The sequence below is a fragment of the Solanum tuberosum genome, unplaced genomic scaffold (assembly GCF_000226075.1).
Source record: "Solanum tuberosum cultivar DM 1-3 516 R44 unplaced genomic scaffold, SolTub_3.0 scf00143, whole genome shotgun sequence".
NCBI lineage: Eukaryota > Viridiplantae > Streptophyta > Magnoliopsida > Solanales > Solanaceae > Solanum > Solanum tuberosum.
The window spans coordinates 737681-761595 of NW_006239068.1; the positions used below are offsets into that span (position 1 = coordinate 737681).

General features: G+C 33.5%; 1 protein-coding gene across 1 annotated transcript; it reads left to right on the plus strand.

The window, feature by feature from the left end:
• The first annotated feature begins 14686 nt into the window (after nucleotides 1–14686).
• On the plus strand, nucleotides 14687–15631 carry LOC107061492 (uncharacterized). Its single transcript, XM_015310802.1, has 3 exons — nucleotides 14687–14846; nucleotides 14944–15079; nucleotides 15136–15631. The coding sequence occupies exons 1-3, from the start codon at nucleotides 14687–14689 to the stop codon at nucleotides 15629–15631; spliced, it is 792 nt and encodes a 263-aa protein (XP_015166288.1).
• The last annotated feature ends 8284 nt before the right edge of the window (nucleotides 15632–23915 follow it).

Consider the following 23915-nt stretch of genomic DNA (forward strand, 5'->3'; position numbering starts at 1 on the left):
AGTTAAGCTCGCGTGCAACAGTCATTGCAAGATTCACACTTGATATTGGAATATTCACAATGAGATGCTAAGAGTTCACACAAGACCTATGCAACTCAAATTACCTCGTTGGACTCACACAAACATATCATTTAAATTACCTCGTGGTACTCAAATTCCATAATTCTCCTTCGCTAAATGATCAAGAACATTAAGTAACAGATTTTTTCAATTTTCCAAGATCTAAAGGCTCCAAGTTCATGATTCTTGTCCAGAATCAAAGGAATTTGAATTAAGATTCTTCCTCTAACTTCATCTACAAGAACCACATAGAACGGTTTCTCAAGTTCAAGCTATTAGGTTCCATGCCCAAAGTTTTTCTTCATCCAAGTATGTAAGCCTATATCCATATGTTGGAACATTTTATTCTTTCCCACAAACTACATTTCTATGATTTTAGAGTATCTTTTATGAATGAGTTAGGGTTAGAATGAAACTCTATGTTCTTGAATTGTTCAAGATTCTTTATGAAACCCTAAGAACCCTACATAAAAGTATAATACTCCCATGAAGATTCTTACCCCCCATAAGTAGTTACCAGAGAACGGTTTCTCAAGTTCAAGCTATTAGGTTCCATGCCCAAAGTTTTTCTTCATCCAAGTATGTAAGCCTATATCCATATGTTGGAACATTTTATTCTTTCCCACAAACTACATTTCTATGTTTTTAGAGTATCTTTCATGAATGAGTTAGGGTTACAATGAAACTCTATGTTCTTGCATTGTTCAAGATTCTTTACGAAACCCTAAGAATAATACTCCATAAAAGTATAATATTCTGATGAATATTCTTACCTCCATAAGTAGTTACAAGATTTTTTTCCCCATGAAATAATGAATGTAATAGTTTTTATATTGAAAACTAAGTTTAGTGACTTCTTAATAATTTCTTAATTGTTTCTTGATGTTTTCTTGAAAATTCTTCTTATGTTATGATCCCTAGAATCATAAGCTATGAAATTCCTCGCAAAAAATAAATCTTATGATGCCATTATCATATATTTCCTTTATTCTTAATGCCCTTATGTAATCTTCCATAAAAGTTATTTTGATTCTTCCATGCGCATTTAATTGCCTCCATGAACTGTCAAGTTATGTACGGAAAAAAGTCATATTTCTCATTACAAATCCTTATGTCAGAAAATCTTATTTTAGGATTTTGTCCCTTTTTCACCAAGAGATTCCAAGAGTATGAATTATGATTTTTATGACATTTTTTCTAAGCATCAATACTATGAAGTTCTGCCCAAACTATGAACTCTGTCATTTATGATTTGATTTATGTGATTTCATATTATGAATTATAGTATATGGATTTCAGGTTTCCTTCAATGATTTTTCACCCTACGAAATATGAAGTATGTTTTCTCATAATCCCCAAATGTCATTTACACCATTCACATTATGAATTATGGGCTTTCAAGATGAACATGTGACTTTCATTATCTCTACAACATGTGTGTATGCCTAATGTTATGAAGTATTGGCTTACAATCCAAACAATCCTTTCACATGCGTTATGCAAAATTATGATATATGAGCTTAAAGCTCTATTATGATTATTTTTTTAGTAATGCTAACACTGTCAAGGCATAAGTTCATATAACAAATGCATGAAAATGGTTATGTTAGATAGGTTAAGAATTGTATTATTGGTTCAAACGACTCCTTTATGTGTTCCTTGTAAGGGCTTATTAGGGATCCACAAGACAATCATGTCTTATTCCCTTTCATGGTATATGGTGGCTTAGCTGATCGAACCGAGATTAAACTCCCTATGCGCCCATGTTGGTCATTTGAGGTTAACCTATAATGTGTGATATTTTATGAAATTAAAAGACTATTCTATGAGTTATTATTTTATGAAATATGATTTTTCCACCAGTTTCAAAGATTTTGAAAAATGCATTGCATACATACCTTCAGTTTTGTCATCGGGTGCAAAATTTATGAAGTTTCGTTTAAACTCTTTAGTTGTACTAATTGGAATTTGCTAATAAAAATATGTTTCTTATATTTTTAGATACAAATATTTCATATTTTTATATCTATTATATTTATGTTAGTTGTTCAGCTTTACATATTATAATATCATTTCCATTAAATTATTTTACATATTGTACATTCCATGTACTTACAAATTTGGCACTGCATCATTTTACGATGCAAATTTCGAGATTCAATCTCATTAAAAAAGAACCTTTGGCTCCATTTTCCTCAGCTTAATTGAATCCTCATTACACTAAAGAGGACATAGTCATATTGAGTTCAACTTAGTAGTTAGTAGTAACTGATTAGCTAAAGGTAGATCGGAGGCCTTGTCCTGGTAGATATTACTTAGTCGTGTTAGAGGCTTCATAGACAAACATGTAGTCATGTACTACATTTTTTACTTTTGTGTAATTATGGTTCAAAACATTGATAATTTGTTTATTAAAGGCTTTTATTTGAGCACTAATTTTCTTTAATATGATGGATTCTTGAAAAGTATACTCTAAAATTATTCTTTACACTCATGTCTAGAGGTATGCTCCTATTTTGTGCCATGTAATTGGTATGTTCGGCCAGAAATTGTATTCGAAGAAGGGCCACATCTAGTGTGTAGGCTCGTGTTTGAAGGTCTCCATCAACTTCTTATAAGCACTCAACCATTGGGTGGAAGTATGTGGAAGTTTTTCTTAGCTCTGTATCCTCCTCACCAAAGGAATTTCCCGACTCAACACGAGTAGGCTCATCTTGGGCTGGAATATTTTAAATGTACCAAACAACTCTTTCTTCCATGTTTTGATTCTAGAGGCTTTAACATCCCATTTCTTATCAGGATCAATTATACCATCAATGGGTGTGCCAATATGGGACGGAAAATACCATACACCTACTTTTTTATACTGCTTGCTTATTGTTACTGGTTAATGGCATTGAAAGACCCTTTAGACGGGCTTTCCTTTTAAATTGGAAAATTACTACATTCCCATCATTGTCTGAAGAGCAGACATGAAGTAGGCAATGAGAATAACTAAATTCTATGTTCATTCTTAGAGGGCATGAGTTGGGAACACACAAATTCAAGCCATAGTTTATCTTCAAACGATAAATCATGTCAACCAATCTCATCATAAATGGGAGCTCAAAAAGGCAGGCCTGTGATGGAAGTATCACCCACCCATTGGATCTAATGCTTTTGGAAGCAGTCTTCTCTGTAAACATGAATCTGGGGGTAATAGGCTTATAAAAAAAAGAGTTGATACCAACCGTGGTAATATCAAACTCTACACCTCTCACTCTGACAAATAGCAACCATGAGAAATCACCAACCTTTAATTTTAGTTGGATACCAGTGCATAAGTCGAGGTGGTACCACAAAACATGCGAAAGTAAACAACCAATGTAATGTATGACATCACCAACATTCAAACATGACACTCAAAATGAAATAGATATAAGAACAACAAATCCACGCTACCAAGGCAGAAAATTTTAACTTGGGATCCAACAGGTCCTCAAACATAACCTCAGGCCAGATAATATACATATTAAAGCTCAAAGAACCATAACATGTCTACCGATATAAAACAAGCAAAGGGTTAAGGAAATCTTCTGAATCAATAAAGGAGGAGCATACCCAAGGGATGATGCCATATCCCAATCATACCACTCAAGCCTATGACTCCGCACAACTAGTGCCAACCCACGACTACAACGAGCCCCCAAGGTCTCAAGCACCAACACAAGAATAATAACCATAAAATACAATCTAAAGCTTCTAAAGATCAATCATAGCCTAACCCCACAAGTATCAACCCTAACAAGGAAGAACAAGATAACTTAAAACAATAGCAAGGCTACAAGCCTAATCTAAGGATCCCACCACCCACAATAAGCTCAATGCTCCTATTGAATCACAAAAAATAGAATAAAAAGAGAGGACTAAATACTCGACAAATCAATTCAGAATTTTATTAATTTATAATAAACATTATATAAGAAGCCCAATCAAGATAGTAGATTGAAGCCTACATAAAGCTGATCATGAGCGCTTCAAATCCACTTCACAAGAGCTATCTACTTCCAAAACGCCTCCAAACACAACCATGCTATCAAATTTTAGATCACAATGTCATTATAGATTTTTAGACACTATTTTGCGGATCCAACAATTTACTCCGTCAAATTTTTCTAATCGGCTAATCGAGCTTCTGTCCTAAAATGGGACACTAATCCTTTCTCGGAAAAGGTGAAACAAACATATGCACAAAAATCACCATCCATTCACGGAGAAAAGGCATCCCCTTCGAGGCGAGAATCACATCAAACTTATTCTTCCGCAATTCCCCAAATAGTCCAACACATAACCACACAAAACCCAAACCAACGCAACTGAAATCAGCTCAAACAGAGCTCTATAGCTCAAGAAATCGCGTCTAGAAAATGAGGACTGAAGTTGATTTTTGAAATATAAATACCAGAAATTATGGTCGCTAAAAGTATGCACCAGCAACTCCTGATTTTGTTATTAATCAAAGTCTCTGAACAAACCCTCGGGATTCATTCGGAACTTGATGAGAATAAAATAGATATCCTACACCACTAAATTTGGTATTTCAGACTCAATAGAACCATCAAAACATCCATCGATTTCGTGTCGACAAAATGTGAGTCCCACACCCAAGTTCCATTTTTAGCCAAAATCCACTCTGGGCTCAGAATGAGATTGGAAGCCTCAGAAACAACATGAAAGGTCATTCTAGAACAAACATGACATTATAAAGCTAAACACGATGACAAAATTCTCATATGCACACGTTATCCAAGAATGTTCACCGGAGTCAAGCCTTTGCTTAAACTTCTAAGTTAAAATGCCTAATGACAGAAACTAACACTAAAAGCCTCGGGTACAACACCAACAATACACTTGGCTTAGAATGGTTCTTTCAGAGCTGATGAAACTGTCAAAATTACATTCTACTATCGTCTTCCCGAACTCTTGACCAAAGTCAACTTTTTATGTTTCAAATTCTCCAAAACACAAGAACTTGCACAAAACAAAAATGAATGACCTGGCGACTGAACTGTCTGTCCCAACAAGTCATAAATGACTTGAGGTCGCTACAGAAAAGCTCTAAATGCTAGAATATAAGAAAATGAAGAAAATGAGCTGAAGGGTCATTACAATACCACACCATGTATATATACAATTAGACTTGGATTATTGAATTTGAGCATATTTTGTAAGAAATGAAATTTGAATGTTTTCTAGTGCATGTGAAATAAGTAAAATAAAATCAAATAAATGATTAGAAGGAATAAACTTTCACCATAACTTTTTAAGAAAACTAATATCATATATTAAAATAATTATAACATTTATGTACATAAATATTCGGCTTGATTTGGTTATATTTTTTGGTAGAATCAAAAGCAAATTAAATATTATCAATTCTTATAATTTAAAACAAAACCAAATGTAATTTTTTTAAATCTGTTTGAGTTTTTTTTTCCACAAAACTGTGAACATCTCTACTAATACCTACATGGATTGCAGGTTCCAAGTTATATCTAAGTTAAAAGCGAAGCGAGAAATTAAATTGTGATGAATTTTAAATTCTAATTTTTGATGTTATTGAGTTTTAAGTTACCATTTTACATATTAAAATTAATTTAAAAGACAAATATAAAAAAATATGTGTCCCTGCTAATAGTTTTTCTGCTAATAGTTCAATTCAAAGATTGAACATATCATTAGGTAACAATTTCATAATTCAGATACCGTGAATACTAAGTTAAAGAGAACAAGATCTAATACGTTTTTAGTTACTATTACCATTATGCAAATAAATATAATAATAAAAATAAAAATAACAATAACAATAACAGTAAGAATTACAATAACAATAACCAATAGTTACATCTGCCACTTGATCCATCAAACAACAAATTGAAATTAAAAAATGAAATAAACTTTTTATAATCATGCTATATAAATAAATTTGCCACATTTCATCAATAACAAGTACTGGATAGTTTTATAAAGGCAATGGTGGGAGGAAAGAAATCACGTAGTAGTTTTTATTTGAATCCGAGAGATCATAATTCTCACCTTCTTCATTAGCCAACAATCACACTTTAAATGTTTTGTTTTCAACCAATCTACATATATCGTCCTTTTAAGTATGTCATAGCTTTGATACAAACCTGAATTCACATATGTATTAAGAACATGTAATTTCGTTCTTTTCATACATTGGCAATTCAGGTGTGTTTCAAAAGCTTTGACATACAAAGGTTATCAAAATAGCTACAGAGAGTTTACAAAATGAAAAGGAAAAGAAGAAAAAGTGTTGAACAAAAATGAGTATGAGCTTGTGTACAACTGCAATGTTATAGGAGTATATATAGATATTGAGACGTTTGGAGGCAGAGTTAAGGTCACCTAAAAAAACCTAGCAAGGTCAATGTGGGCTAGGTTCACTGGGATGGGCCGGATCAGTCTTTTATTTGATAGGATTGAACTAAGATATTTGGAACCCATTTAAGAATAGGACTTTTTAACCTGATTTGAATAAAATTGCTGACACGTAGGACTTGAGCAACGGGAATTGGGCCTGCCTATAAGTCAAATAAAAATAATTAAAAATAAAAATAAAAATAAAAATAAAGTAAAATACTTTTTAAAAAATAAGTAAATTACAAAATGAAACCAAACTCAAAGATTACTTAAACCATCATATGTAATTATTACAAGTTAATATTTCTATTTAGCAAGTTATATTGTTACTCATTAATTGTTTAGTTTGACTATTGATATCTTTATTTGGTCAGAGTAGTATCATGTAAAAGTTATTTATTTTTTAGAAATTTTTTTCCAAGAAAATGATTTTCTTATATGTTTTTACCTAAGATATTTACATATTAACAATATGTAACTTTTTTTTGTAATTATTTATGTTGATATTTTAAAATTAAAAAAAAATATATAAAACCCAAACAAGTGTATTGTGGTTTTAATTGTGAGATTTTATTGTGACACGGAATGTTAGGTACTCGAGCTTTCATTTAACAACTTCGAAATGTAGAAAATATAGAGGAGGGCCTCGTTATAACAAATCAATAAGTTCTAAAGGTAATATAATTATAAATATTTTTTGTACTTTAAAATGCCATTAAACATAATTAATTCATGATATTGTACATGCTTTACATCATATTGTAGAATAACATTTTCTATAATTACAAGATGAAGCAAGCCGGTGCAAGCATATTCCCTAAACAAAAATTAATTTAGTTCACTAATGAAGTTTTACCCTTAATTTTTCATGTCAATTTCCTCTAAATTTAGTTTTACTATTTTATGAACTTATTATAATAGTATAATGTCTCGAACTATTTGTAATATTCTCTTTGGTTGGATTAATCGATTTGTAAGCAACTAATGATAAATAGATAATAGAAAAATAACAAGACGTGATACAATTATTAGGAATCAACAAATTTATGTACTATCACAAAATGAATACATCTAATGTTTCTATTAACTTTCAAAACTATTTCGATCTATTAGTCTGTTTAAGTTGTATAACTACATAAGTTCCTCCATTTCACTTGTCTAAAATCCACAAAAAATAATGTACAACTTAAAATAGAATATCAATCTAGGTTAAAAGTTCCTCCTCCACTTCACCTCTCTAATATTGTCATGACCCGAAAACTTGACTCATGATGGAAACTACATGAACCCACAACTAGGTAAGCCTCGAAAAAGCAAGTAACGGGTCCAGCGGGCAAAAACTTTAAAATAAATGGAAAATAACAAAATAAATGATGAATAAAAAGCATCACAGAAGAAATGACCTAAATATATACAATAATATATGATCCAATCTAAATATATTATCTTGTAAAAAAAAAAGTCAAACCAACAATCAAAATCCTTGAGATAAGAAAACCATTTTAAGGTATTTAAACTTTGACAGGCAAAAAATTCAAATAGTAATAATAAATTATTTACCTATTTTATGATAATGACCTTCTTACTAAGATTATGATTTTGGTAGATATTTAAGATTGATAGATTTGGTTTAATATCAACTTATGATCAAATCCAAATATATATATATATATATATAAAGAGAGAGAGAGAGAGAATGTTATTTACAATATTTTCAAATATTATCTTGTAAAAACAACTCAAATCGACTACAAAAATCCCTGAGACAAGAAAAACCCCTTTAATGTATTTAAACTTTGTCTAACCAAAAATTAAAATAATAATAATAATAATAATAATTTATTTACCTATTTTATGATGATGATCTTCTTACTAAGATTATGATTTTGGTGGATATTTAAGATTTGATAAATTTGGTTTACTGTTGACTTATTATCAAATCTAATGCAAATCAATACATATGGAATGTTATTTGCAAGATTTCCAAATATGATTTTGTAAAAAAAACTCTCCCAACTATAAATTTCCTTCTTTTGTTCCTTAAATTTCCACCACTAAAATGCATTCTCTATTTCCCTCTCTATACATGTCTTCCAATTTGAAGATCGTACTTTAAACTTCTTCTTTTTTATGTCCTACAAAAAATTTACTCAAATGTATGACCAATTTTAAGATGTATTTTAACCAATCTTGGTAAATGCATATTGTGTCCCAATATCTGTGCCAATGTTTGGATTTCAAGAGTCAAATTACTACTCTAGATTTCTAAAGAGAGAAAAAATTCATTTGAAACTCATATAGAGACGTTCCATTAACGCTATGTTTGTGTATGAGGTATGCCTCAAGGACAACTGCTTCACCAATTACAACAGCAACAACCACGACCGCTTCCCCAAATACCAGCAATCACAACTTGTTCCCCAATTACAGGAGCAAAAAGCGCAACTGCTTCGCTAATTACGACGGTTGTTGTTGTTGCTACTATAATTGGTGAAGCAGTTCTTCTTGTAGCTGTTGTATTTGGAGAAGCGGTTGTGTTTGTAGCTGCTGTAATTGGTGAAGCGTTTGTCCTTGTTGCTGTTGAAAATTGGTCATGAAGCAGTTATACTTGTTTTTACAGATAAATCTATTATGTGTCCAATATGAACCCCTTGCAATTGCACCTATGATTATGCTTACATGTTAGTGAAGTGAATAAATATAATGATTCCAACAAACTAACATAAACCATCTTTTGTACCCTATCCTTTTGTAGTGCCTTAAGTTTGACTTGTTCCTTTTCTTATGAAGGATTCAGATGCTCTGGCAGATTGTAACAAAAAGCACAACCCCTTCCTCAATTACAACAGAAACCGGCACAACTGCTTCCTCAATTAAAGCAACATTTGAATTCTTGATTGCTTTATTAGTTAATTGTTGAGATGACTAATGGAGGAGTCGTCGACATGAGTGTCTAATATACTGACCACCTTGTATCTATGATTTTATAATTTAAATATGTCCATGATGAATGCTTTATGTCATCAAATTACCATAGTGTACATTGATATCAGTACATTTACATGTATGAAGAGCAAACCTATTAAAGGAAGTTGAAAACAAATACAAACAAGAGGTGTTAAATTAACAACTTAGTTTTTCTATGATTGAGATTGGTGATCCATATATTATTATGGAGACATTGGTGGTAACAAAACCACAAAACTTCTGTTTTGCTTTCTCCATAAATTGAAAACATAGAATATAGCACTTTTCAATAAATGCTGCACGATATATTAAAATGACGTTGACTCCTCTTTTATTAGGTGCAAAATACAAGAAAATCAGCTTGTAAACAATGAAAATAATTTTTCCAATCCGATTAGTAGTGGACATAAGCAGATTGTTTCTTGACACTAGCCGACAATACATACCTATTCCTGTAAAGATCAATTTAATTAGTTATTAAAAAGACACTTTAAGAAGAAAATATTAGTTTATTCTAAAACGTAATTACCATGTGGATAAATGACACGATCCAAAAATCGGGAGTGATGACATGTATTATCCCACAAAGACAGGTCAACCTAAACAAACCTCGATAAGGTAAATGTGGAAGTAAGAACAGAATAAGGAACTAAACACAAAATAAATATGCGGAAATTGTAATATAACTCAAATGCCCCCAAAAGCTAGTGTCACATTTTCAAACCTCTAATTATTAAAATAGATTTAAAAAATACAAGTTTGAATGTCTTAGTATATGGATCATACAACGACATCATGAAAGAGTAGGTGATATCTGCCTAGATGACAACAAGCTACCTGACGAACTCTGAAAGCAAGCCTCAAACGAATATGAGAAGGGGATGATCAAGATGATCTAGGCTCATAACCTACACAAGTGTAGAAATCAAGGGAGTGAGTACCAAACAACAATTGTACTCAGCAAGCATCCCTACTAACCGTAAGTAAAGTAATAAAGAACACATGTACTCCAAATACTCCATCCAAACCTCCACATACTACAACCTACATAACAAACAGATTAACCCAACCTAACAATTCACAATGTATATAGCACGTAGCACATATGATTACATCGCCACATGCACCTCAATATATACAAATTATCATCACATTCTTTCATGTTCAAACAACCACAATGGCTATAACAAATCACTCATAAAGATCAAAGAACAATAAAGATGTGCAATGCAATGAAATGCAATATCATATATAGTGATACATGTCTATCCTAACAATACACACTCGTTGAGACATTGATCGGGACCCATGGGGGACTCAAAAGGTCTATGTATCTGTCAGAACAATTTCCCTTCGGCATATCTCATTTGTCGAAACCGTTTCCCTTCGGTATCACCGGAACCATTTTCCTTCACCATAAACAAGAGTCACTAGAACCATTTCCTTCTGCATTAACACCAATCCAAATCTCATCATAGTGTTTTAGAACCAATGCAAATTGGCATGTTCACACGAATAATGAGAAGATGATAAATTCCATATAAATACACAATTCATTGATAACTCTCAGCTACACCACTTACAATTCAAAGCGTAGGCGGACGTTAACAAGTATAAACCCAATGATAAGTTGGGGTCGATCCCATGAGGAATGGTATGGAACATAATTCAAATAGGAAATATGAAAGTGTTCTTACTTTTTATAGAATGGAAACAACCAAAACTCAACATAATGTAAATCAATAAATTTTGATTATCAATATTAAGAGGATTTAGCAACCTATTATTAAGGAAGACAATTAACGTAGGGTTTGATAAAGTAGAGAGGGGACCTTAGGAGTGTGTGTGCAATCAAATACTAATTTCGCATAATGGGTAATGAGTAATTGCTTTAAGTCGTTGAATCTCAATGGGTAGGGTGGATTGTAACTATAACATCCATTTTTCAATCAACTATTGTGTTTCATGCAAGTTCTTTCAAACCTCAACAATCTTATGATGCGAAGCAACCCAATTCCTTAATTTAACCCACTTTATCAAGCTGGGTTGTAAAGAAAAGAGTCAATACAACTATCAATTATATACTCCACCCTAAGGATCTTTCATAAGCAAACTTAGAGAGCTAAAGCTAAAACTGAATTTGGAACTTAAATCCATAAATGAAAACATGAGTAAAGAATGAACCCATTTCAAAACAATATTAAATCTAGCAGTTAACAATACACAAGGTAATTTGTCTATTCGATTACATAATCACACCCCTAAAGTAAAAGGGTTTAGCCAAACATAATAAAAAGTAAGTAAAAGTTACCATAGAGATGTTCCATCAAGATGCCAAAATCTTCAATACTCAACGCCAAAAACTAAGACTAAAACCCTCAAACCTCACTATCTTAGTTCAAAATCTCCAAGAGAACAAAAGTTTCTATCAGTAAAATATTCAAAAACAAATTTATATGTTTCCAAAAACTTCCCCAAATTTCATTCTTGAGGCCAGGTCGGCGATATTAGTCAGGTTTGCCGAACGACTCGGCGAACCACCGATCAGTAGGCCTTATCGCCAAACTTTAACTTCAGTATTTGAATTTTTGACGTCTCAGTTGGCGAACCCGGTGGATGTCGCCGAATGGATTTGGCGACTCGATGTTTGGATCCTTTCTCACCGATTGGAATTGATTTCCCTCTTCAGTTGATCTGTTCCTTTAGGCGATCTAGGTCTAGCTCACTGTTTCATTCTGCGATGCACCGTTTTGCACTTGAGTTTGCCGAGTTGGTTTAGTTCCTAAGCTAAACTCGCTGGATCTTTTGGCGAGCTAAAAGCTCACTTGGCTAGTCACCGAGTGACTTTTACGAGCTCTAGCCTTACTTTTTCGCTTCTTTTCGCAATGTAACGTCCTTGCCTTGTTCTTAAGTCTTCATGGCTACACATAAACAATTTAACCTCAGTTATAAACATAAAATAGGCAATGAGAACACTAATTCATTAAATAACAAGTGCTAAATGAGTCTAAATTCCCGACTCATCAACACCCCCAACTCAAACTTTTTGCTTTTCCTAAAGTAAAAACACTAGATCAATCAGGTCAATAGGAATGTCTACAAGCAATGTTCGTTGAGACTCAACATGAAAGTGCACAAGCGGTTAAATCTAAACATGCAATGTTCAATTGTGCACTCAAAGTTACAAACTATGACTAGTCATCATCAATTAGAGTTCATGCTCACAAATGCTTACTTCTACTGCAAATTTATGCCCAACAAAAGTACTTGAATGCCCTACATAGAGAATGATTCCATGCTCTCACAAAGCCAATCATGGACTAAAATTAAGGAATCGAAATCAACTCTCACACTCTAACTGAGAAAAACATGCATCATCTTACCCATAGGCTTGCCCGTATTTTCCAACCAACACAACACTTGGCTTATGCAAGATCACAAAGGTCTTTCAAAGCTTGTAATTGGGTTGAGGGTAAATGTATGATCATTTCGATGTAGTTACTATACCTTCATGAAGCATGACTCAAATTTCACTTCTTTTCCTTTTCTATCATTTTTTTCATATTTACAACTCATCCTTGTCCTAGTCATAGCACACAAAACTTATGGTATAACTCATCGGATACCCCTTTTATTTCAACAAAAATGCAGAACAGATACAAATTATTCTTTTCTTTTCTTTCTTCTCGTTTCTTTCACTTTTTTAAATATATGGAAGGGTCCCATCTTTTCATCACAAATTTCCAAGGACAAACTTCACGAACTTCTTGCTTGGTTTGATTCCTCATTCTTACCGCACTCCAACTTAGGCTTTTGGCCTAAGTTGGCTATTCAAACAAACCTATGCTCCACGAAGGCTATTGGGGGGAGGATACGATGATTTCGAAACTAGTTTAAACATTTTATTCATGTTGCATCCAAAGGAAAGGTTAGGCTCAAACGGTGCCAAGTGAGATTCATACACTCACAAGGTGGTCACACAAAGGTATAGCAATTAGGTTCACTGTTAAAATTTATGCCTAAGATCATTTATTTCATTCACCAATGCTAATCAATTGGACCAATGGGCAAGTTCTAGGTATCCTCAAGCACACTTTTCAAGTAAACCTCATCAAACATGACCTCCAAACATAATCATTGATCATAGCTCTACAAGTTAAGATCGCGTGCAACGATCATTGCAAGGTTCACACTTGATATTCGACTACTCACAATGAGATGCTAAGAGTTCACACAAGACTTATGCAACTCAAATTACCTCGTTGGACTCACACAAACATATCGTTCAAATTACCTCGTGGGACTCATATTCCATAATTCACATTCTCTAAAATATCAAGAACATTAAGTAGGAGATATTTTCAATTTTCCAAGATCTAAAGGCTCCAAGTTCATGATTCTTGTCAAGAATCCTAGGGTTTTGAATTAAGATTCTTCCTCATGCTTCATATTTGTTAGTTTTAAAAGAGTCCCGTTAGTAAAATAGGAGTTGTTAGTAAATAAAATTCCTATCTGATAGGTTTGTGCTAGTCTTTAGGAAGTAGTTTTATACGTGGGTTGTTATCTAGTTTTTTGGAGAAAGCTTTGTAGGATAATTCCTAATTTTTAGTTGAAGTCTTCTTTGTTTTATTTTTCTATAAAAAAGACTGCAGTAGCACCATTGAAATGCATCAGTAAAGGAAATTTCTTTTCGCGTTTACTTCCTCTCTTTCTCTATTCTATTTTTGCTTCTTGAATCTGTTTTACTATCAGTGGTATCAGAGCCAAGTGAGATCCAAAAAGAAGAAGAAAAAAAATAGAGAGAAATATTGCTAGTTTATGGCTTCTGAGAGAAATTACATTCAAGCAGCTATTCCATGTTATGATGGTCACTATGACCATTGGAGTATGCTGATGGAGAACTTCTTATGGTCAAAGGAGTATTGGCCAATTGTCGAGGATGGAATCGGAGCTCCGGCGGAAGGTGAAGCCTTAATAAATGCTCAAAAGGCGGAGTTTGAAGCAAGAAATTTAAAAGTTTTGAAGGCAAAGAATTATCACTTTTAGGCTATCGATCGTCCCATCCTAGAAACTATTCTTTGCAAAGAAACTTCTAAGGATATTTGGGATTCGATGAAGAAAAAATATCAAGGTATTGCTAGAGTGAAGCGTGCACAACTTCAAGCCTTGAGAAGGGATTTCGAGACTTTTACAAATAAAGGAAGGAGAGTCTATAACGAGTTATTGTGCTAAAACAATGGAGATAAGTAACAAAATGCGATTTCATTGTGAAAAGATGATTGATGTCACAATTGTGGAAAAGATATTGCGCTCCCTGACGCAGAAGTATGACTATGTCATTTTCTCCATTGAGGAGTCAAAAGATATAGATGAGTTATCGCTTGACGAATTACAAAGTTCCTTATTGGTACATGAGCAAAAAATGAACCGCAATTCATCTTCCGAAAAATAGGCTTTGAAGGTTTCTACTAATACTCGTTTCTCAAATTTTAGAGGAAGGGGTAGAGGTAGAGGAAGAGGAAGAGGTGATCGAGGATATAGAGATGAAGGCATCAAAGACAGCAGTAGGAATTTCAGAGCCAATGATGACCACGGTAAAGGCAGAGGAAGGAATTTTGACAAATCCAAAGTAGAATGCTATCGATGTCATAAATTTGGTCATTATAAGTCTGAATGTTATACCAGTATGCCTAATGACAAGGATGAGAAGTCAAATTTTGCTAAAAGTAACGACGTTGGGATATTGTTGATGGCAGTCCAAGTAGAGAAGGAACCTGAACAAAACGTTTGGTATTTGGATATGGGCTGCAGTAATCACATGTGTGGAAGTAAGTCTTTTTTTTCTTCTTTGAATGAAGACTTCCGTTCAACAATTAGTTTTTGTGATTCTTCCACTGTGAGTGCAATTGGAAAGGGTGATATTAAGATTAGAACCAAGAATGGTTTTGAAGAAACGATCTCAAATGTGCTATATGTTCCTGCTTTGAAAAACAATCTGCTAAGTGTTGGACAATTGCAAGAAAAAAGATATGTTATAACTATTGAGAAAGGTGCATGTGAGATTTATAATCCTACTAGAGGAGCTATTGTTGTTGTAAAAATGAGTTCAAACAGGTTGTTCCCGCTAAATATAGAGAATATTCACCGTTATTTGAAATCAGAAGTAAGAGATCCGTCATGATTGTGGCATTTTAGATATGGTCACTTGGGTTTTGGCGGATTAAAAGTTCTCTAACAAAAAAATATGGTGACAGGTCTTCCTGAAATTACAATTTCGTCCCAAACATGCGAGGAATGTGTTGTTGGCAAACAAGATCGTTCTCAATTTCCAAAAGGAAAGTCATGGAGAGCCAATGATGTCTTGGAGCTGATACATTCGGACATTTGTGGCCCAATCAAACCAGCTTCTAATGGAGGTAAATGATACTTTAATACGTTTACTGATGATTTTTCCCGAAAAACATGGGTTTATTATTTACACAAAAAATCTGAGGCTTTTAAAGAATTTAAAAGCTTCAAGGTTCATGTAGAAAATGAGACGGGAAAGAAAATCAAGATTCTTCGGACGGATCGTGGTGGCGAGTATTGCTCTAAAGTTTTTGATAATTTTTGTGAATCTGATGGCATTAGAAAAGAGCTTACAACAGCTTATACACCACAACAAAATGGTGTATCAGAGAGGAAAAATAAAACCATCCTCAATATGGTTCGGAGTTTGCTGGCAAAAGGGAGAGTGGAAAAGAGTTTTTGGCCAGAAGGGATAACTTGGAGCATTCACATCTTGAATAGAAGCCCTACATTTTATGTTAAGAACATGAATCCAGAGGAGGCGTGGAGTGGAAGAAGGCCTGCTGTAGATCACTTTCGAATTTTTGAGTACATTGCGTATGCACATGTCCCAGATGAAAAAAGGAAGAAGCTCGATGGTAAAAGTGAAAAATGTGTATTTCTTGGTGTTAGTGAAACATCCAAGGCATATACATTATTTAATTCACAAACATAAAAGATTGTGATCAGTCGAGATGTTGTTTTTGATGAAGAAACTACTTGGGATTGGAATATGCAGCAGCCTACCCCAGTCTTATTTGAGAATAAACTCGAAGAACCGACCTTAATACCCGAAAATTCAAAGGATTATGCTCCTACAACCGCTGAAATTACACAAACAGCTGGTGGTAATTTTCCAACAGTTTTGCAAGAAACTGATTCAGCAGCTCAGTCACTTCGGCGTACTCGAAAAAGGCCTGCATAGATGTCGAACTATGAGGTAACAAGAATTGAGGTAAATGATGATGCAATTACTCATTTTGCATTGTTTGCGGATTGCGACCCTACAATTTTTTAGAGTGTTGTTAGAGAAGAAATATGGAGAAAGGCGATGGATGCTGAAATTGAAGCTATTGAAAGGAACGATACTTGGGAGCTTATTGATCTTCCTGAGAAGCAGAAAACCATTGGCGTCAAGTGGGTCTACAAGACGAAACTAAAGGAAAATGGTGAAATTGACAAATATAAGGCGCGATTGGTGGCTAAGGGATACAAGCAGGAGTACTGTGTGGACTACACATAAGTTTATGCTCCAATTGCAAGACATGATACCATCAGAATGGTAATTGCATTGTCGGCGCAAAATTCATGGCCTATCTTCCAGTTGGATGTCAAATCAGCTTTCCTACACAGATATTTGGTGGAAGAGGTATTTATCAAACAACCTCATGGTTATGTTAAGGTTGGAAATGAGCATAAAGTTTATCGCTTAAAGAAGGCCCTTTATGGACTAAAGCAAGCCGCCCTAGCTTGGTATAGTCGCATTGAGACTTATTTTCTGAAAATGGGTTTTCAAAAGTGTCCATATGAGCATACACTTTTTGTGAAGATTGGGGATGATGCGAAAATGCTTATTGTATGCTTATATGTTGATGATCTTATATATACTAGGAACAATAGTGCCATGTTTGCGGAATTCAAGAAGTCTATGATGGATGAGTTTGAGATGTCTGATCTTGGTAATATGCATTACTTTCTTGGATTAGAAGTGGTGCAATCTAATGATGGGATATTTATTTTCCAAAAGAAGTATGTGCGAGAAATTTTAGATAGGCTCAAGATGCTGAACTGCAATCCGACCAACACACCAGTTAAGTTTGGCTTAAAACTAAACAAAGCTGGGAGAGGAACGAAGGTGGATAGCACGCTTTACAAACAAATTGTGGGTAATTTAATGTACCTAACTGTCACAAGACCTGACATTATGTATGCAGTAAGTCTTGTAAGTATATGGAGAGTCCAACGGAGATGCATTTGTTAGCTGCGAAGAGAATTCTTCGCTACTTACAAGGAACGAAAGATTTTGGCATTTTCTACCAGAAAGGAGAAAAGTCAGATTTGATTGGCTTTACGGACAACAACTATGCAGGAGATCAAGAAGATAGAAAGAGCACTTTGGGTTATGTTTTTATGCTAGGCACAGGGGCTGTTTCGTGGTCTTCCAGGAAGCAAAAAATTGTCACTTTATCGAGTACTGAAGCAGAATTTGTTGCTGCTACAACTTGTGCTTGTCAAGCTGCTTGGTTACGAAGAATTTTTGAAGAACTACAATTCAAACAAGAAAGAGCAACTACAATTTCTGCGACAACAACTCTGCGATCAAGTTATCAAAAAATCCTGTGCTACATGGAAGAAGCAAGCACATTGACGTGAAGTATTATTTTCTGCGAGACCTCAACGACGAAGGAACAATAAAGTTGGAATATTTCCGAAGTGAAGACCAACTGGCAGATATCTTTACCAAACCTCTCAGGCTATTTCCTTCCCAAAATTTGAGGAGGTTGATTGGAATTGGCACTACGGAAGAGTTCAAGAAGTTGAAGTTAAACTGAAGCATGAGAGCTTTCAGTTTAAGGGAGGGTTAGTTTTAAAAGAGTCCCATTAATAAAATAAGAGTTGTTAGTAAATAAAATTCCTATCTGATAGGTTTGTGCTAGTCTTTAGGAAGTAGTTTTATATGTGGGTTGTTATCTAGTTTTAGGAGAAATCTTTGTAGAATAATTCCTAATTTTTAGTTGAAGTCTGTTGTGTTTTATTTTGCTATAAAAAAGACTGCAGTAGCAGCATTGAAATGCATCAATCAAGGAAATTTCTTTCCACGTTTACTGCCTCTCTTTCTCTATTCTATTTTTGCTTCTTGAATCTGTTTTACTATCAATCTTCAAGAACTACATAGAAGGGTTTCTCAAGTTCAAGCTATAAGGTTCCATGCCCAATGTTTTTCTTCATCCAAGTATGTAAGCCTATATCAATGTGTGGGGAAATTTTATTCTTTCCCACAAACTACATTTCTATGTTTTTAGAGTATCTTTCATGAATGAGTTAGGGTTACAATGAAACTCTATGTTCTTGCATTGTTCAAGATTCTTTACGAAACCCTAAGAATAATACTCCATAAAAGTATAATATTCTGATGAATATTCTTACCTCCATAAGTAGTTACAAGATTTTTTTCCCCATGAAATAATGAATGTAATAGTTTTTATATTGAAAACTAAGTTTAGTGACTTCTTAATAATTTCTTAATTGTTTCTTGATGTTTTGTTGAAAATTCTTCTTATGTTATGATCCCTAGAATCATAAGCTATGAACTTCCTCCCAAAAAAAAGAACTTATGATGCCATTATCATATATTTCCTTTATTCTTAATGCCCTTATGTAATCTTCCATAAAAGTTTTTTTGATTCTTCCATGCGCATTTAATTTCCTCCATGAACTATCAAGTTATGTATGGAAAAAGTCATAATTCTAATTACAAATCCTTATGTCCTAATAATTCCCTGCAATATCATTCATTCTCTAAGAAAATCTTATTTCAGGATTTTGTCCCCTTTTCACCAAGAGATTCCAAGAGTATGAATTATGATTTTCATGACATTTATTCTAAGCATCAATACTATGAAGTTCTGCCCAAACTACGAACTCTGTTATTTATTATTTTATTTACATGATTCCATATTATGAACTATAGTATATGGATTTCAAGTTTCCTTCAATGATTTTTCATCCTACGAAATATGAAGTATGTTTTCTCATAATCCCTAAATGATATTTACACCATTCATATTATGAATTATGGGCGTTCAAGATAAACATGTGACTTTCATAATCTCTACAAGATGTGTGTATGATTCATGTTATGAAGTATTGGCTTACAATCCAAACAAGCTTTTCACAGGCGTTATGCAAAATTATGATATATGAGCTTAAAGCTCTATTATGATTCTTTTGTGAGTAACGCTAAACACTGTCAAGGCATAAGTTCATATAACAAATGCATGAAAATGCTTATGTTAGATAAGTTAAGAATTGTATTATTTGTTCAAACGACTCCTTTATGTGCCCCTTATAAGTGCTTATTATGGATCCACAAGACATGCATGTCGCATTCCTTTTCATGGTATATGGTGGCTTAGCTGATTGAACCGAGATCAAACTCCCTATGCGCCCATGGTGGTTATTTGACGTTAAGTTATAACGTGTGATATATTATGAAATTAAAAGACTATTTCTATGAGTTATTATTTTATGAAAAATGATTTTTTTCACCAGCTTCAGAGATTTTGAAAAACTCATTGCATACAAATATTCAGTTTTGTCAACGGGTGCAAAATTTATGAAGTTTCGTTTAAACTCTTTAGTTGTACTAATTGGATTTTGATAATAAAAATATGTTTCTTATATTTTTAGACACAAATATTTCATGTTTTTATATCTATCATATTTATATTTGTTGTTCAGCTTTACATATTATAATATCATTTCCATTAAATTATTTTACATATTGTATATTCCATGTACTTACAAATTTGGCGCTGCATCATTTTATGATGCAAATTTGGGGTTTCAGTCTCATTGAAAAAAGATCATTTGGCTCTAGTTTCCCCAGCTTAATTGAATCCTCCTTACACCCAAGAGGACATAGTCATATTAAGTACAACTTAGTAGTTAGTAGTAGTTGATTAGCTAAAGGTAGATCGGGGACCTTGTCCTGGTAGATATTACTGTGTCGTGTTAGAGGCTTCATAGACAAACATTTAGTCATGTATTCCATTTTTTACTTTTGTGTAATTACGCTTCAAAACTTCGATAATTTGTTTATTAAAGTCTTTTATTTGAACACTTATTTTCTTTAATATGATGGATTTTTTTAAAAGTATACTCTAAAATTAATCATTACACTCATGTCTAGAGGTATGCTCCTATTTCGTGCCATGTAATTGGTATGCTCGGGCCAGAAATTGTATTGGAAGGAGGCCACATCTAGTGTGTAGGCTCGTGTATGAAGGTCTCCATCAACTTCTTATAAGCACTTAACCTTTGGGCGGAAGTATGTGGAAGTTTTTGTTAGCTCTGTAGCCTCCTCACCAAAGGAATTTCCCAACTCAACACGACTAGGCTCATCTCGGGTTGGAAAATTACTACCTTGCCATTATTGTCTGAAGAGCAGAGATGAGGTAGGAAATGAGAATAAATAAACTCTATGTTCATTCTTGGAGGGCAGGAGTTGGGCACACACAAATTCAAACCATAGTTTATCTTTAAACAATAAATCATGTCAGCCAATCTCATCATAAATGACAGCTCAAGAAGGCAGGCATGTGACAGATGTATCACCCACCCATTGGATCTGAATGCTTTTGGAAGTAGTCTTCTCTGTAAACATGAATCTAGGGGTAATAGGCTTATCAAAAACAGAGTTGATAGCAACTGTGGTAATATCAACCTCTACACCTCTTACTCTGACAAATAGTTACCATGGGAAATCACCAACCTTTAATTTTAGTTGGATACCAGTGCATAAGTCGAGGTGGTACTACAAAACATACGAAAGTAAACAACCAATGTAATGTATGCCATCACCAGCATTCAAACAAGACACTCAAAATCAAATAGATGTTGTAGACAATAAAATTCGCGTCAAGAAAACAATAATCAAGAATGGAAAATTATAGCAACAATCGTATTTATTATTTCAAAGTGCGAGTGTTACAATCTCTATGATTCCTCTGAATTCGCCTTTTCAAATATAAATTCAAAGGCTCTTGAGCTCGATCTTGAATTTGTCTTGAACTTGAACTTGAACTTTATCTTGATCTGGACGTTTACTTGAATTCAAGGGCTTCGAGCTTGTTCTTGAATCCGATGGTATTGATCTTGATCGTTCTTGAACTTGAATGCTTGAATTCTTAAACTTGTAGCTTTATAGAGAATTTTATGGCGTTTCTACCACATATTTTCTCTAGCTTCTTGTTTAGAATTTTCTGTCTTTTTTTCTGAATTATGAGGACCCTTGTTTATAGTTTTAGAATAGAGGAGTTGCGATTGGAACAGGATTCCCTTCGGCCAATCAGATTTAAGTGACATGGCATATGGACTTTATGGAGCGGGCTTGTCACCTTTGACACATGTCATGATCCTATTGGCTTCTTGTTTGACTTGGCATGCCACATCATTTGCCATGTGGCACCAAAAAATGGGCCTCTAGGATGAGGTGAAATTGGACTTAGCAAATTGGGCTCATCTACTGTAGACCAAATCAATTAATTTTGACTTTAATTAAATCCATATTTATTGGACTTGAATAATTAGCCTAATTATATTAATTCATAATTTATTTGGACTAATATATTTATGAATTTAATATAATCCGAATCAGCTTATAAATTTATTCTTAATAAATTTTAAATGATTACAAATCCCCCCTGCTTCAAGTCTTGTTGAGATATTATATCTTTTAAAGACTAGGGTTGAAGCATTAACCGGTTACTAAATTGATCTTGAGTCAAATAAAATAAACTAATCCATGCAATTTATTTATTTAACATTTCACCGATTACTTGGAAGATTTCAATCAATATTAAAAGTATATATATACATATACTGCCAAAACTTCCAACATAGGCATATACTTCAGATGATCTTTTGAACGGAGGGAGCTAATTTAAGGGCCCACAGTTTACTTCTCCTTATTTTTCTAATATAGGATTACCACTGCTTTAAAATAAAAGATTTCGTCTTCTATTCGTATTGTGATAGAGCCACTGTTTCATGTCTCCAAATTTGTCACGGATTAGGCTACAAATTATTTCAACGCCACCAATCTTTCCTTGTTTTATTTGAAGTGACCAATCGCCTTAGTTAAAAATGAATTATAATTGAACTAGGAATTATAATCCTACTCAATTTCATATTCATATATATATTATTATCTTGGTCAAAAAAAGAATTGAAATTGAACTAGGAGCTATAATCCTACTCAATTTCATATTCATATATATGTTATATTGCCCTAGCTAAAAATAAATTGTAATTGAACTAGGAGAAGGATTTTATTCCCACCACATGACATCTATAAATAGACACATTGTCTCCACAATTTTATCTTCAATTACAGATTGTGAGCTACGAGCCTATGACGAAAGGGGAATAATTCAAGGTAACTCCCTCTCTTTTTCTGATTTTCGTCACTTTTTCTACAGTTTGACACGTCTATAATAGAAAATTCATATCTCATTGTAGAAAAATCAAAATCATGAACGGTTTTATTTTCTAGAAACTAGACCTCTCGATCTTTAACATATCCAAAATTCAGAATTTAATACTTTAAGAATTTTTCTAGATGATTTTTTGAAGTTAGCTCTAGATTCTTTCATGCTGAAAATTTCAGATTTGTGTAGCTTTACAAAAACTCTCGTGTCTTGATGTAGGAACGACGAAATCCCAAGCCGCTTGATTATTTCGAATCTAGACACAAAGGTATACAACATAGCAGAAATTCAAAATTTAATACCTTTGGGATCTTTACAGATACTATTACAAGATCAGCCTTAGATTTTGTGGCACCAAAAGTTTCAGATTTGTGCGATGACACCAAAAAAATTGTATCTCGAGGTAGAAGTATCGAAATTGCGATCCGCTAGATTCTACAAAAACTAGAGACAAATGGCCACAACATACACAAAATTTAGGATTAAACTCCTTTAATATTGTTCTAGAAATATTTTTTGAAGTTAACTTTAAATTCTGTCACATAGTTGATTGCAGATTTTTGTTGCCTCACAAAATATTTTATTTCTTGATGTTGGAACGTCATCACCAAAAAAGGTTGTGATCGCTGGAAACTATACTTCAAGGGTTTTAATATCACCAAGAAAATATTATCTCAAGTCTAACCTAGTTAGCTTAGCATAGCTTCCAAGTCTCAAACATCTTGACGGGTAACAATCTCTCCTTTACTTATATCATCTTTGTATTGTCCTTTTTTTTTTTTTTTTTTTTTGTACATCAACAAAAGCAATATTTGTATTTTTTCGTGGAGGCTACACAATGAAAAGCTTTATCACACAAGAATTTGATCTTGAAGTGTGAAGGGATGTGTTTAACATCCCCGCCTTGAAGATCACTAACTTGAGGCG